This window comes from Triticum urartu, chromosome 7A (genome assembly GCF_056163025.1).
Source record: "Triticum urartu cultivar PI428250 chromosome 7A, HENAU_Tu73, whole genome shotgun sequence".
Lineage (NCBI taxonomy): Eukaryota > Viridiplantae > Streptophyta > Magnoliopsida > Poales > Poaceae > Triticum > Triticum urartu.
This window is the reverse complement of record NC_141879.1, coordinates 259003096-259018633: the sequence shown is the minus strand read 5'-3', so window position 1 is coordinate 259018633 and position 15538 is coordinate 259003096. Positions and strand designations below refer to the sequence as shown.

Below are 15538 nucleotides of genomic sequence, written 5' to 3'. Positions count from 1 at the left end.
ACGACAGCGACAGGGACTCCGGCAGTGGCAAGTACTCGAGGCGGCGGCCATGGCATCGTCCCTGCAACTGGAGAGAGCGAGCATGAGAGAAAGACAGGGATGGGGAAGAGAAGGAAGAAGCAGGGGAAGAGGAGGTCAGGAGGAAGAGATCCAGCGCTGGCTGGCTCCGGTGGCCTGCCGGAGCAGCGAGCGACGGCAGTAGTTGATGGAGAAGAGGCCGGGAATAGGCTTCCTGCTCGATCTGGAGGCGGGCGCGAGGATGGTTTGAAGGGAGGAGGTGGAGGCTGCTGGTTGGATGGAATCGGTGGTTGGTGGAGGCTAAAAGGATTGGATTGGGTGCGTGCTTGGATCGAGGAGGAGCAGAAGAGCGATGGTTGGTGGTCTTGCATCGGGAGGGGATCCCAAGGAGGAGGAGATAGTGGGCTGGCGGCGGCGGAGGATGGGACAAGATCCCTAGTTTCTAGGGTTTGGTCTAGATTTAGACTAGGGAGTATATACATATATATATATAAGGAAAGAGGGAGAGTTTAGGGGCTAACGGAACCCTCCGATCGTAAATGGACGACCGAGAATAAAAGGTTAGAGGAGTCCAAATAAGAAAACGGTGATGTTTCGTAGATGTTATGGGATGATCCGGACACAGCGGTAACGACTGTCCGGGTCGGGTCCGGGCAGATTTCGAACGCGCACGGGAGGAGGTCCGCGGACTGACGAGAGAGGTTAGGTAGGGCCTGGCGGTGAGAGGTAGACTGCATAGACGGTCTCGAGCTGAGAGAAGAGAAGAGAGAGAGCCCCGGCGACTGTTTCCGGAGACCCAAAACGTCCGACGTTAGACCGGCTATATTGGCGCTATAAATATCCGTTGGGGCATCAAACGGACTCCGATTGCGATGAAACTTGGCACGCGGTCTACCTACACTATAACAAGACCACACGCCAACTCTCATCCCATTCTGAGAACATTTTCCGGCCACTTATAAAATACTATTTTGGACATGCCGCGGGCGCGTGCGAGTGTGGTTGGGCTCAAAACAGACACAGAGAGAACCGGAAGACCCGGACGGATGCAAGTTTCAAAAAAATGATGATGCAATGCACATGATGACATGATGAAATGCAACACGCAAGCAAAAGACATGGCAACGACAGCGAATAACTGGGAGACACCTGGCACAACGGTCTCGGGGCGTTACAACACTCCACCACTACGAGAGGATCTTGTCCCGAGATCTAGAATGGCACCGGAGGGAAAAGGAAGAGGAAGATAAGAGGTAAAACTAAGTTGCTTCTTTAACAAAAGAGTGAAACCAAAGAACCTTGCGAGGTTGAAAAATTGAAAGAAAGAAAACGACGAAGATGTTCAAAGTTGAAAACAATCCATTAGAAAAGAGGAACAAGGAACGATAAAGATCAATTACGACAACACTCCGGTTAAAACAATATAGAGAGGGAAAAAGAATGATATAATTTGGACAGCACTCTGACTGTAAATGGAAGGAACTGAAGAAGAGCTTGACAATATGAGAAGATACTTGATGATATCAACAACACACCGCCTCCGGAACTATTGAAAGAATGGCACAATGGGTAAAAATATTTCAGACAGCACTCCGGTTGAAAAGTGAGGCAAAACTTGATAAGATGAGAGAACTTGAATGAAGGACACGGCACTCCAGTTGAATGGGTAAGCAAAGGAAATAACATGATCTTCACAATACGAGATGATGAGTGAAGAGAGCATCATCACAATGCCTCCGGAAGAAATGAAAGAATGCAATGAAAAGAACGGAGAAGAAAACAACATGTTCTACCTCAAATGAATTTGAGAGAGCATCCTTAAAAAGAAGGATTGAACGGAGTTGTTGGGAAATCAACAACAAAAATAGTAAGCTTGTTGAGGGCTTATGGAAAACATCTCAAAAACTTGAGGTGGAAACCTGCCACAAACGAAAACAATTGCTTGCTTGAGAACGACGAAGAGATGAAAACATCTTTCATCGCGAGAACAGGAGGAAACTTGGATTATTGAAAAGCACCCCAATAGCAACATTCCTTAGGGAAGGTTTTAGGTGAAAAATAACCCAAGATAAATCCAAAGAAGAAATTGATGGGTTTAAATATCTCATTCCTGACAACTTTTGAATCATGAAACATGAAGTGAAATTGTGAAGAAAGACATAACACCATCTCAAAAGAAAAGTTAAAAAGAATTGCACTCCGGAATGCAAGAAGAAGAATGATTGAGCTCCTTAAAAAAGAACCTCAATGAACACTTCGAGAAGGAATATAAATCCTTGATGAACCATCATTTAGAACCTTCATGAAGAACTCCGGTTAAAAGAATGATCACAAAGAAGTGAAGGATGAAAAGAATAAGGTTGAAGCCTTGAAATGATTAGATGAAGCTTGCGACGAGATAAAAGAGAGATCTTGAAACTCCGGGAAAAGAAAAAGCTGAACACAATTGGAATCAAGAAGTTGATGCACCTCTGGAATAAGGAATTAATCGCCTGGATGAACAAGAATAAGAATTACGTTATGCTTATCCTTCACCAATTTAAATTGATGACAAGCAGCGGATTTGACATACTACTTGTTCTCGTAGAGAGCATTAAGATAGATATAGTGCCAACTTGGGAAAATATTGAACGAACCACCGGTAGGATAGAAAACGAACGAAGTAAAAGGGGTGAATCACCGGTAAGAATTAGCAAATGAATGAAGATACATGAGAGAGTTTAGATGAAAGTGAACGAAGAGATCGCGAGCTGATTAGAGGATATTTGAATGAAGCACCGGTAAGATTTGGAGAAAGATAGCTGGAATGACTAATATTTGAAAAGATGGCCTTCGGAGTAAAGAAATGGAAATAAATCATGAAATTCTCCGGATAGGTGAAAAGAATACTCACAATCAAAACAATTATGAGAGGATGGCAGTAAGCTAGCATCACGAATCTTGAAGGGAAAGGAGCAAGATTGAGGGAAAAATCTTCTTCGGTCTTCAAATACAGAGAATGACGATGAGAGACACCACCATGAATTATTGAGACACTCCGGAATGATTAAAAGAGGAGAGGTTGAGACAACGATGAAAAAAATTGTGAAAGATCTAGGAGAAGGCATTTGACTGATGATAAATCATTCTTACATCAAACTTCGAAAAGAGATTTGAGGATAGCTCCGAGAAAATAAGAAGAGTCAGGTAAGATCCTGGGATAAGACTTGTGGGTTAGGGCCCACTCAAAAGAAACACCGTTGAATGATTTAAAAGATAGATTGCGTCAGTTGAATTAAATGGCTTGAATGAGAGAACATCCTCGAAAGATCTTGAACTACTGCAGAGTGGAAACACGAATCTTCGAGATATCTTGAGCACTCCGGAACAATTGAATAGCGAGAGGTGAATGATTAAGAATTGCACCGGCATGAGAGAGCATTGAAACGAGGAAAGGATATACTCAACAAAGCTTGAATTGAAACCACCGGAGAAAAAAAGAACGAATAATGATAACTTGAAACTCCGTTAGAATCTTCATGAGAATCACCGGATAAGAAACATTGACGGAAAAGGAATGAAGAGGCATCGCATCAATAAGATGGATACTTGATTAAGATATCTGAGTCCTTGAAGAAAAAGGGTGGTTGGGTGGGAAAACAAAGGCAACTTGGGACGAATGAAACAAGCACCGTTGAGAAGAACTGATAATTGATATTGTGGATGTTGAAATGATCGGATCCACTTGAAGAGAAGCACACTGGTTAAAAAGGGTTGACAAAAAAATCTTGATGATCAAGAAGGATTGGTATTCACATCAGAGTATGAGAACACCATTTGGGGAAGGTATGGAATCAACGTTTGACTTCGAAGCAACTCGAATATCACCACTCAAAACAAAACAAAGGATTGGCTTGCAAAATAAGCCGGAACAAACATATGATAGAGATTTCATCCGAAGTTTTCGTGGTGGGGCCTACATGGGCTCGATCGTACAACACCATCATGTACAAGGCAGTGCACATGACATATGAAGCATCCCCGAGTCGGCATAGCCAAGGACTCTTTAAGACACAACAAGACCACTGTAAAACCAACCGTGGATAGGCGGACCACTGGACGTCGAACCCCAATTTCAAATCATACATCTGTCTGAAAGATATCCTAAGAGCTACTAGAATTCCCACTTATAAACTCCTGAAATTTTCCGGTTATACAATCAGGTGTTGGGGATATAGGGGTAGCATAATATCTCACCCAAAACTAACAAATCCTACATCCAGCTGTATCCATCCTTCAACACATAACCAAGAAACCTTCGGAAATCGTTTACCTCAACCTTCGAAAAGCATCCGTTATACAAGTTATGGCGATACTCCCGAACTCCCGCCCCAGTACTGGGTGGCGTCGAGGTTATCTCACCAACAGCTGCATAAAAGAGATTTTCGATGTCGGCGAAACTAATCTCAGGTATTCCAGAACTGCAACGATAAAATTGTGACGACAACACCTCGGAGCTCAACTCTCCGGGACACTGCCACAACCCCTAAATGTCAGGAGGCACCAAGAACAATGTTCTCGTCACAAAACCATCGGAACGATTCCAAGATACCGGCGTGATCCTAAAAAAATTAGTGAAATTTGAGAAGAGAAGAGTCAAAACTCTATGTCAGGATGCCTCACCAGAACGACGAAGGGACTGAGGAGTAAAAAGAAGTCCTAACTCTCTGATATATATAATTCCTAAATGACTCAAAACATTTTTCTAGACTCAACAACGCCAGCTATTCGATCAAGCAGGGGGCTCCTAAGGTCGGGGAAGGCTCTGATTACCAACTTGTAGCGCCCTCGATGCGGCTATATCTCCCACGTGTCGAAGCACGACTTAGAGGCATAACAGCATTGAAAGCAATGTCGCAAGTGAGGTAATCTTCACACAACCCATGTAATACATAAGGGAAAGAGATACATAGTTGGCTTACAATCACCACTTCACACAATTACATGAATAAAGCATTACATCAACCAAATACATACAAGGTCCGACTACGGAACCAAAATAAAAGAAGACTACCCCAAAAGCTACACAGATCCCCGATCGACCCCAACTGGGCTCCACTACTGATCAACTAGAACGAAACAATACAAGGACAAAATCTTCATCGAGCTCCTCCTGAGCTCAATGGCGTCACCTACACGGTATCATCGGCACCTGCAAACTAGTTTTGGAAGTATCTGTGAGTCACAGGGACTCAGCAATCTCACACCCTCGCGATCAAGACTATTTAAGCTTATAGGAAGGGTAAAAGGTATGAGGTGGAGCTGCAGCAAGCGACTAGCATATATGGTGGCTAACCTATTCGCAAAAGAGAGCGAGAAGAGAAGGCAGAGCACGATCGAGAAACTATGATCAAGAAGTGATCCTAGAACAACCTACGTCAAGCATTACTCCAACACTGTGTTCACTTCCCGGACTCCGCGGAAAGAGACCATCACGGTTACACACGCGGTTGATGTATTTTAATTAGGATCAACTTAAGGTTTTCTACAACCGGACATTAACAAATTCCCATCTGCCCATAACCGCGGGCACGGCTTTTGAAAGTTCAAATCCCTGCAGGGGTGTCCCAACTTAGCCCATCACAAGCTCTCACGGTCAACGAAGGATATTCCTTCTAGCGGGAAGACCCGATCAGACTCGGAATCCCGGTTACAAGACATCCTCGACAATGGTAAAAAAAAGTCCAGCAAAGCCGCCCGATGCGCCGACATCCTGATGGGAGCTGCACATATCTCGTTCTCAGGGCAACACCGGATAGGTCAAGCTACGAGTAAAACCAGCCCTCAAGTTTCCCCGAGGTGGCCCCGCAGGCTGCCCATTTTGGACCAACACTTAGACAAGCACTGGCCCGGGGGGTTAAAATAAATATGACCCTTGGGCTGGCCTAACCCAAGGGAAAAAGAGGCTAGGTGGTGAATGGTAAAACCAAGTTTGGGCATTGCTGGAGGAGTTTTATTCAAAGCGAACTGTCAAGGGGTTCCCATTATAACCCAACCGCGTAAGGAACGCAAAATTCGGGAACATAACACCGATATGACGGAAACTAGGGCGGCAAGAGTGGAACAAAACACCAGGCATAAGGCCGAGCCTTCCACCCTTTACCAAGTATATAGATGCATTAATTAAATAAGAGATATTGTGATATCCCAACAAGTAAACATGTTCCAACAATGAACGACATCTCCATGTTCCAACAAGGAACAAACTTCAATCTTCACCTGCAACTAACAACGCTATAAGAGGAGTTGACCAAAGCGGTAACATAGCCAAACAACGGTTTGCTAGGACAAAGTGGGTTAGAGGCTTGGTTCAACAATATGGGAGGCATGATAAGCAAGTGGTAGGTATCGCAGCATAGGCATAGCAAAAGAGCGAGCATCTAGCAAGCAAAGATAGAAGTGATTTCGAGGGTATGGTCATCTTGCCTGAAATCCCACAAGGAAGAAGAACGAGTCCATGAAGAAGACAAACGGACGTAGATGAACGGGTCCTCACAAACGCGACGTTATCGGAACCAACCCGAAGAAGCAACACCGGAAAGAAGCAAACAACATGGTAAACAACCAGCACATAAACATGGCATGATGCACAACCAAGTATGATGCATGTCCGGTTTAATGAAGCATGGCATGGCATGGCAAAGTGCAACAAACAACACTACAACTTAAGTGGAGCTCAATATGCAACGGAGTTGCATATTGAAGAAAACACCACATGACTTATTTAGTTCTCTCTCGTTTATGTACCCAACAAGATTAAATGTTGATTAACATGGCAAGAGGGTGAAGCATAATAAAACTACCTAACTAGGCAAGTTTAAATGAGGCCGGAAGCAACGGACAACAATTTCGGTAAATCCCCATATGCATATATTAGGTTTGGTAATGTTCTGCCCTAAACACAATTTTAGAGTTGTTAAACATGCAAAGTGATGCCACCATGTTAAACTAGGCATTTTCCTACCCCATATACATATAAAGTTTATTAAATTTGGAGCTACGATTATTTAGTTATGAATTAAAGCATTTTAACATGGCATAGGAGCAAATTTAACCAAACATCATTTTAAACATTTTAAACATGGATGAAAGTGGCATAATATGAAACTAGACAAAATTCTAAGCAAGTTTCATATTAAGTTTGTTTAATTTGGATGCACGGTTTGAGAGTTATTAAATGCATGAACAGCAGGGGGTTTTCTATAAATCTGCAAACTCCTGGAAATTAGAAAAAAAATCGCCCTCTCAGGAATAAAACAACACGGGCCAGATCTGAGGCAAACTGGGCCAAGGGAACTACTCACGCTGGGCCAACAGAGAGAAAGAAAGAAAAAAACAAGGAGGCGCTGGTGCCTCACCATGGCATCGTTCCTGCAACCGGAGAGAGAGAGCATGCGAGAAAGATAGGGATGGGGAGGAGAAGGAAGAAGCAGGGGAAGAGGAGGTCAGGAGGAAGAGATCCAGCGCTGGCTGGCTCCGGTGGCCTGCCGGAGCAGCGAGCGACGGCAGTAGGTGATGGGGAAGAGGCCGGGAACAGGCTTCCTGCTCGATCTGGAGGCGGGCGCGAGGATGGTTCGAAGGGAGGAGGTGGAGGCTGCTGGTTGGATGGAATCAGTGGTTGGTGGAGGCTAAAAGGATTGGATCGGGTGCGTGCTCGGATCGAGGAGGAGCAGAAGAGCGATGGTTGGTGGTCTTGGATCGGGAGGGGATCCCAAGGAGGAGGAGATAGTGGGCTGGCGGCGGCGGAGGATGGGACAAGATCCCTAGTTTCTAGGGTTTGGTCTAGATTTAGACTAGGGAGTGTGTGTGTATATATATATAAGGAAAGAGGGAGAGTTTAGGGGCTAACGGAACCCTCCGATCGTAAATGGACAACCGAGAATAAAAGGTTAGAGGAGTCCAAATAAGAAAATGGTGATGTTTTGTAGATGTTAGGGGATGATCCGGACACAGCGGTAACGACTGTCCGGGTCGGGTCCGGGACAGATTTCGGACGCGCGGGGGAGGAGGTCCGCGGACTGACGAGAGAGGTCAGGTAGGGCCTGGCGGTGAGAGGTAGACTGCATAGACGGTCTCGAGCTGAGAGAAGAGAAGAGAGAGAGCCCCGGCGACTGTTTCCGGAGACCGAAAACGTCCGACGTTAGACCGGCTATATTGCCGCTATAAATATTTGTTGGGGGCATCAAACGGACTCCGATTGCAATGAAACTTGGCACGCGGTCTACCTACACTATAACAAGACCGCACGCCAACTCTCATCCCATTCCGAGAACATTTTCCGGCCACTTATAAAATACTATTTCGGACATGCCGCGAGCGCGTGCGAGTGTGGTTGGGCTTAGAACGGACACGGAGAGAACCGGAAGACCCGGACGGATGCAAGTTTCAAAAACATGATGATGCAATGCACATGATGACATGATGAAATGCAACACGCAAGCAAAAGACATGGCAACGACAGCGAATAACTGGGAGACACCTGGCACAACGGTCTCGGGGCGTTACATCTTCTCTCTCTTTGATCTTCAATATAATGTTCTCCTCGATGTTCTTGGAGATCTATTCGATGTAATCTTCTTTTGCGGTGCATTTGTTGAGATCCGATGAATTGTGGATTTATGATCAGATTATTTATGAATATTATTTGAGTCTTCTCTAAACTCTTTTATGCATGATTAAGATAGCTTAGTATTTCACTCCGATCTATCGATTTGATTTGGCCAACTAGATTGGTTTTTCCTGTAATGGAAGAGGTGCTTTGTGATGGGTTCAATCTTATGGTGTCCTCACCCAGTGACAGTAGGGGTAGCGAGGCACGTATTTGCATTGTTGCCATTAAGTATAAAAAGATGGTTTTTTACCATATTGATTGGATCTATCCATCTACATCATGTCATCTTGCTTAAGGCGTTACTCCGTTCTTGTTAATTTAATACACTAGATGCATGTTGGATATCGGTCGATGTGTGGAGTAATAGTAGTAGATGCAGAATTGTTTAGGTCTACTTGTCACAGACGTGATGCCTATATTCATGATCATTGCCTTAGATATCGTCATAACTTTGCGCTTTTCTATCAATTGCTCGGCAGTAATTTGTTCACCCACCGTATTATTTACTATCTTGAGAGAAGCCTCTAGTGAAACCTATAGCCCCGGGGTCTATTTTCCATCATATAAGTTTCCGATCTACAATATTAGTTTCCGATTTACTCTTTTGCAATCTTTTACTTTCCGATCTATAAACCAAAATTACCCAAAATATTTACTTTACCGTTTATCTATCTCTATCAGATCTCACGTTTGCAAGTAACCATGAAGGGATTGACAACCCCTTTATCGCGTTGGGTGCAAGTTGTTTGATTGTTTGTGCAGGTATTCGGTGACTTGTGCGTTGTCTCCTACTGGATTGATACATTGGTTCTCAAACTGAGGGAAATACTTATCTCTACTTTGCTGCATCACCCTTTCCTCTTCAAGGAAAAAACCAACGCAAGCTCAAGAAGTTGGTTTTGCCATTAAGGATAAAAAGATGGGGGTTTTATCATATTGATTGGATCTATCCATATAATTTAATACACTAGATGCATGCTAGATAGCGATCGATGTGTGGAGTAATAGTAGTAGATGCAGAATCGTTTCGGTCTACTTGTCATGGACGTGATGCCTATATTCATGATCATTGCCTTAGATATCGTCATAACTTTATGCTTTTCTATCAATTACAGTAATTTGTTCACACATCGTATGTGTTCTTTCAAGAGAGAAGCCACTAGTGAAATCTATGCCCCGGGATCTATTTTCATCACATATTTTCAGATCTATAAAATACCTTGCTGCAATTTATTTATATTTACTTTATTTTTCCTTTTACTGATTTTTTATATCTATCTCTATTAGATCTCACTCTTGCAAGTGACCGTGAAGGGATTGACAACCCATTTTTCGGGTTGTGTGCAAGTATTTGTTAGTTTGTGCAGGTGCATATATTGGGGACTTGCTTGTACCTCCTACTGGATTGATACGTTGGTTCTTAACTGAGAGAAATACTTATTTCTGCTTTGCTCCATCATCCTTTCCTCTTCAAGGAAAAATTAACGCAAGCTCAAGAAGTAGCATGTAAGCATGTGGTGGGGGAGGCTTGGCCCCTTTGCTGCGCTGCGTGGCGGCTGGCGTCGTCGTCGATGGTTCTTCTCCAGCGGCAGGTCAAGGCGGTGTGGCAACCCCCTTCCCCTTCCCGTGCGGGCTCTCTTGGGTGGGGGCTTGAATCAGAGATCGCGACTCACCAAACCTGGCCGGTGCGGTCCAAATCGGGTTCGCGCGCGTTCGTGGGACGGTCGGCTCAGCCGGGCTGTGTTATCCGGCGAGCCATGTGGTGATGATGTGCAGCGGCTCCGTGGAAGTGCAGTAGGGTGGGCGACTGATCTAGCCGGTTGGTTGGCTCACCTTTGCAGGCGGTGAGGATGGAGGTCGCCCAATGTGGTTGATGTGCTTGTTGTGCTCGGGGTGTGCGGGCCAGTGGCGGCACCTGTGTGAGGTTGGTGGCCACGCTTCTCAGGGGCTCAGGGCGAAGGCCTGGCAAGTGATGGCCGGCGGCGGCGGCGGCCGTGGGTGTCAATGTACTTCTTGGAGGCGTTTTCTAGGAGCTCAAAGCTTCCTCAACTCAAACTCATGGGCAAGATCTTCAGGCGAAAGTCTAGATCCGTTGGATCGGGCGGCGGCGGCGTCTCCATCATCGTGATCCCTCTCTGGGGCATAGTCTTGAAGATCATGGTCCTATTGGCGCTGCTTGTAGGATGGACGTGCACGGCATCGCGGGCGACAGGTGTCCGATCAGCGGTGTCGGTGGTTGGAGTTGCGACTTGTGTGGCGGCGATGATGGTGGCGAGATGTGCAGGGTCGTGGCGTGCCTTCGTCGTTAACAGTCAACTGGTTCATGAGCATGAAGTCAGAACTGCGACGTTGTAGGGCTACGTGGCGACAACGATGCTAGGCGATTGGCAGTCTGGACTTTGTAGGTGCCAGGCATGCTCCTTTTCTCCTGTGAGGCTTGTTATCAAAGTCGGAGATGTCTGGTCCTCGACGTAGCCAAGCGATTGTTTGGCTTTGGTCGGCAAGGTTCCGTGCCTCGTTCGTTCGGAAGGGTCGGTGGCGTCGAAGTCGAAGTCGCTTGCTGGAGTAAAGGTGGTTCCATGGCTCATTCATTCGAAAGGGTCGGCAGTTCGTTCGGAAGGGTCGGTGGCGTCGAAGTCGAAGTCGCTTGCTGGAGTAAAGGTGGTACCATGGCTCATTCATTCGAAAGGGTCGGCAGAATCAAAGTCGGAGTCGCTTGCTGGAGGAGAGGTGATGACAATGACATTGTAGACAATCTCAACGGTGTGTTTGGGTCCTGTGGGTGCCATGTGGGTTGGAATGCCCTCTTTGCAGGTGTGTTGTAACAGTTTTCGTTTGATTTTCTGCTAATTAACCGGGCAACTCTATTCTTCTTTTTTAAGAATCGAGATCCTCGGGCCTTGTGCAATGCTAGGCTCTTAGCGAGGTGCTTAGAAAAATAAGGCGGTTTTTCTAAAGCACCGGTGTGAAAGATGCCTAATTAAGCGTCTATCATATATAAATAAGCATCGGTGTTTAAAAAAAACCTGATTTATTTCTCGAAACACCTCCTCTAAGCACCTTGCATTGTACAAGGCCTCAGGGGCCGAGTTTCCAAAATAAAAACACTGCACGTCCACAAAAGTACCTGCATTTTGCACCATAAATCCAGTTCCAGGAGTACGCAACTGAACGACATGGCAAGAAAAATACTTCACAATTTAGCGTCAAAATCATCACAGGCACATTCAAACTTGTACCAGTTGAGTCCAGATGCTGATGCTTCATATCATAGTCAAAATAAACTATGCCGGGACACAGAAACCAACAACTAGCTTGTCCGACAAAAGCGTCCGGCTTCCACAAGCACAGGCTGCACAACATAGCTTCACTACAGTTCAAGCGATACAAGCATATGGGTACACACTATATGGGGACTTGCCAGGGAGTTTCTCATTATTAAAGAGAAATCATCTTATTTTGCGTCTGTGTACGCTAGATTACATATCCTTGGTTATTTTTGTCGACTCACGGCGTGGGCTTGTAGGGCTGGTGAAACCAAGTGCAGGTCGTGTGCGCTTCGGCTTATTTGCTGCTTGTCTTGATTATCTTATGGAGTGCTCTCTTGGCCTCCTCTAGAGTCTCCACCTTGTATGGTACATCAAATGCAAGTCTCTGGATGTTGAACTGCACAGAATAAATTGCAAACTGAAGGCAGTGGAGAGAAGATTTTCTTCCTCAGAGAATAGCGTCTCTACTAGTGACGGCAATCTGAATAAAGTTTACCTGTGCACCCTGGCGAACCCGAATGTCTATCCCTTTGCTGTCTACGGATATAAGAGCAGCATCGTCAACCTCCCCTTCAGCAGACATGAACTCTCTAAGTGGTTTAGAGAAAATAGCGTTCAACTCCTACATGCAGAGCATCCATCAAAAGTGGTCGACGTTTTACTGTACTCACATATTACATGTACGGGCACATGACTAATATGATGATCCAGCTAATCTGCTGATAATGGCATTCATAGTTTACCTTTAAGCTTTGTTCGCCGCCGTCAACTGCTATCTTGTCAGGTTGAATAGTTTCATACTGTTTCACATCTACCCATGCAACAGTGCCAAAGCCTCCAATAAAATATATGTCGCTGTGGTTACCGCAAATAGTTTGTCACAAATCATAAGTTACACAAGCATCTATGAGTAATGGAAGGGAGAAGGGATGTGCATCTGTGTAAACGGTAAATGGATTCATCAACCTGAAATGTTGGAAGAGTATAACTCATCAAATCAAATCACAGACCTGATATTCTGCATCCTGTAGTAGTAAAAATTTCCCCACTGTTGAGACGCCCATTGTTGGTGTTTTGCAACATATTGCTTATGTGCCCATTCCTGGCGGATACATGTATTCACCGTCAGTTCATGAAATCTTTTAAAATCACAAATGGAAGAATAAATCTGCATTTACTCTTAATGGTCATGCATATCGATCATGTATTATGTTAACAGCCATGACAGAACATCTATTCTCTTTCAGCCCATGCCATGAGAAAAGTGCAGCCAAAAAAAAGGGAAGACCAAAAACCAAGCTCAACAAAAATTACTAACTCAGAGAATTTATAATTTGAAAACTTAGTCCACAGATGGTTTTCACACAATGGGAGGAGCCAAATTCTTAATGATTGACATGCCAGCTATCCATAGGAAAGAGAAAAAGGAAGTGACCCTAGCTAGCTCACTTGGGGAAAAGAATTATATGAGACCAGGTCTCACGGGCTAGCTTGTGAGACCCATCTTGATGGATGACACGTGGCATTTACAAATCACAAAGCATTTACCCCACCCCCCCACTTGAAATCAGGGGGGGGGGGGGGGGGGGGATTAGATGTTTTATGATTTGTGAATGCCACGTGTCATCCATCAAGGTGGGTCTCACCTGCTAGCTCATGAGACCTGGTCTCATATAATTTTTTTTCCCTCACTTGGGTTCTAGAGGATGTACAATCCCATTTAAGTCCTCATGGACGTGTATTTCAGGTTCCTATTCATACTGTTGGAGTTTCCTTACATTTTTCTTTCAAAAAAATTATCCATAGAAAAGTAATTACCTAGATGACTGCACTATCAATTATCAAGCAACAAAGGCAGCTAAATAGGAACCTGTTGCTCAGCTGGCAAAGGGTAGACATCACCAAATATTGTGACACGAGCATTAGACAATCCACTCCATCCAGGTACCTGTAATGAAGGACTAGATGTTGTTATCCTATTATTAGCAAGCAAACCTTTATACTTCCAGTAAAACATGCCGAGAAACTTCATACCTGGACAACAAGTGTGCATCTTGGATCAGAGAGCAAGTTTCTAGTGTGGATTGCTAAGGGCGACAGAGAAAATATTGGGTCTGCGCAAGACATCAACACAAAATAATTACCCAAGGAGGCCAAACAGAGTGTACAAGTTATATCCAAAATGTAACCAAAGTAGCTATCTTACGGCCCATTGAGTCATTAGCAAAGTCAACAAGTGAACCAAATGGATATCCAGCACGTCGATGATGCATGCCAGACATGACAGTGCATAGATGAGCAAATCGTGCCTAGTGAGCACAGTAAGACAGGAATAAGCATCCAGCCGGCTAGAAAATAGCCCAAAGGCCAGGAGATAAGTAACAGAAGCTACCTGTTCCATTAAATTGCGAACAGCCAAAGCCGGTGGAGGTAAACCATGGGCAAAAGTTGCACTCTGCACACCACCAGATATAGGGGTTCTGAACAAGCCAGCTCTGGATCCACTGGAGTCCGGAGTTGAATTGGTTGATGAGGTCGTGCGTGACTTGTCAGTTGTGACCGGACCGAGAGCTCCGTTTTGACTTGGATCAACCTTCAACTATCAGGCAATTTATTACAAACCAAAGATATGTGACCCACTAAAGGCAAACTAAAAGAAAATGACCTGATTCACTCCTGAGTTTCAAAATATAAATACAGGATCACCTTAAAAAAATCTAGCAAGAAGCTAACTAATATCTTTGCGAACCCCTAAGCTAGACATGATTCTCAACTAATTATTATTGGGAAGTTCTAAGTTCATTGGTACAAAAGGAGGTTTATTTTATTTTCATGACATCCACAAAACTTACCGAACGATCTCAAAGATATCAAGCTTCGAAACCTAGTCACCTCGTAATAAGAACACAATGAAACACCACAGGTCTGGGTAGGCCCCAGGCCTCGCATCTGACAGAAATCCCTAAACCCAACATGTTTTACACTGGCACACCCGTCTCCCAGCAACCACTACCCAAACAAAATCTTCATCACTTCTTACTCTGCATCACGTAAGCGTTCAGGCACTGTTTGTTACCTTGACGACGGGGGTCCCGTTCGGCTTGGCGGCGTCGTCCTTGCCTCCGCCGCCGGCGGCCGCGCGAAGGGGGCCGCAGGGGCGGGCGCGGAGCGCCACGCGGGAGTGAAGCTGGTGGGCGGGGAAGGCCGGGAGGAGCGCGGACGAGGCGGCGGCGCCGGCGAGGGCCTCCATTAGACGGATGGGAGGAGAGTGAGGGAGCGCGCGCGGAGGAGAGAGAGACAGAAAGGAGGGGCACACGCGCGACGGTGAGGAGAGAGAAAAGCTGCGGGGCCGAAGGAAGGCGGCTAGAGAAGGGGGGAGAGGGATTTTTAGGGAGGTGGTGGGAAAGAGAAGGAGACGTGCCGAATCTGGAGGCGTTGGATTGAAGCTGGACGTCGATCCGTCCCACTGAGGGATTCTTCCACTTTCCCTTTGCCTGGGCTGAATGCCTGAACATCATGATGGACGCAGAAGAAAAAAAATCACACTTAGGTCAAATAGAAAAGTTGTTCCCTTATATTTTCTGAAAATAAAGAAAAATTG

General features: G+C 45.2%; 1 protein-coding gene across 2 annotated transcripts; it reads right to left on the bottom strand.

Annotated features, from left to right (window-relative positions):
* Nucleotides 1–11910: 11910 nt before the first annotated feature.
* LOC125518017 (non-canonical heme oxygenase HOZ, chloroplastic) lies at nucleotides 11911–15306 on the bottom strand. 2 transcript variants are annotated; one of them, XM_048682980.2, is made up of 9 exons: nucleotides 15014–15306; nucleotides 14330–14536; nucleotides 14144–14246; nucleotides 13972–14051; nucleotides 13808–13885; nucleotides 12948–13039; nucleotides 12681–12792; nucleotides 12434–12559; nucleotides 11911–12334 (listed from the first exon to the last, which is right to left on the bottom strand). In XM_048682980.2, exons 1-9 carry the CDS (start codon nucleotides 15185–15187, stop codon nucleotides 12233–12235), a joined length of 1074 nt encoding a protein of 357 aa, XP_048538937.1. In that variant the 5' UTR covers nucleotides 15188–15306; the 3' UTR covers nucleotides 11911–12232. The 2 variants fall into 2 exon arrangements, with proteins under 2 accessions (XP_048538937.1, XP_048538938.1); XM_048682981.2 differs by having other exon boundaries at nucleotides 14330–14530.
* Nucleotides 15307–15538: the final 232 nt, after the last annotated feature.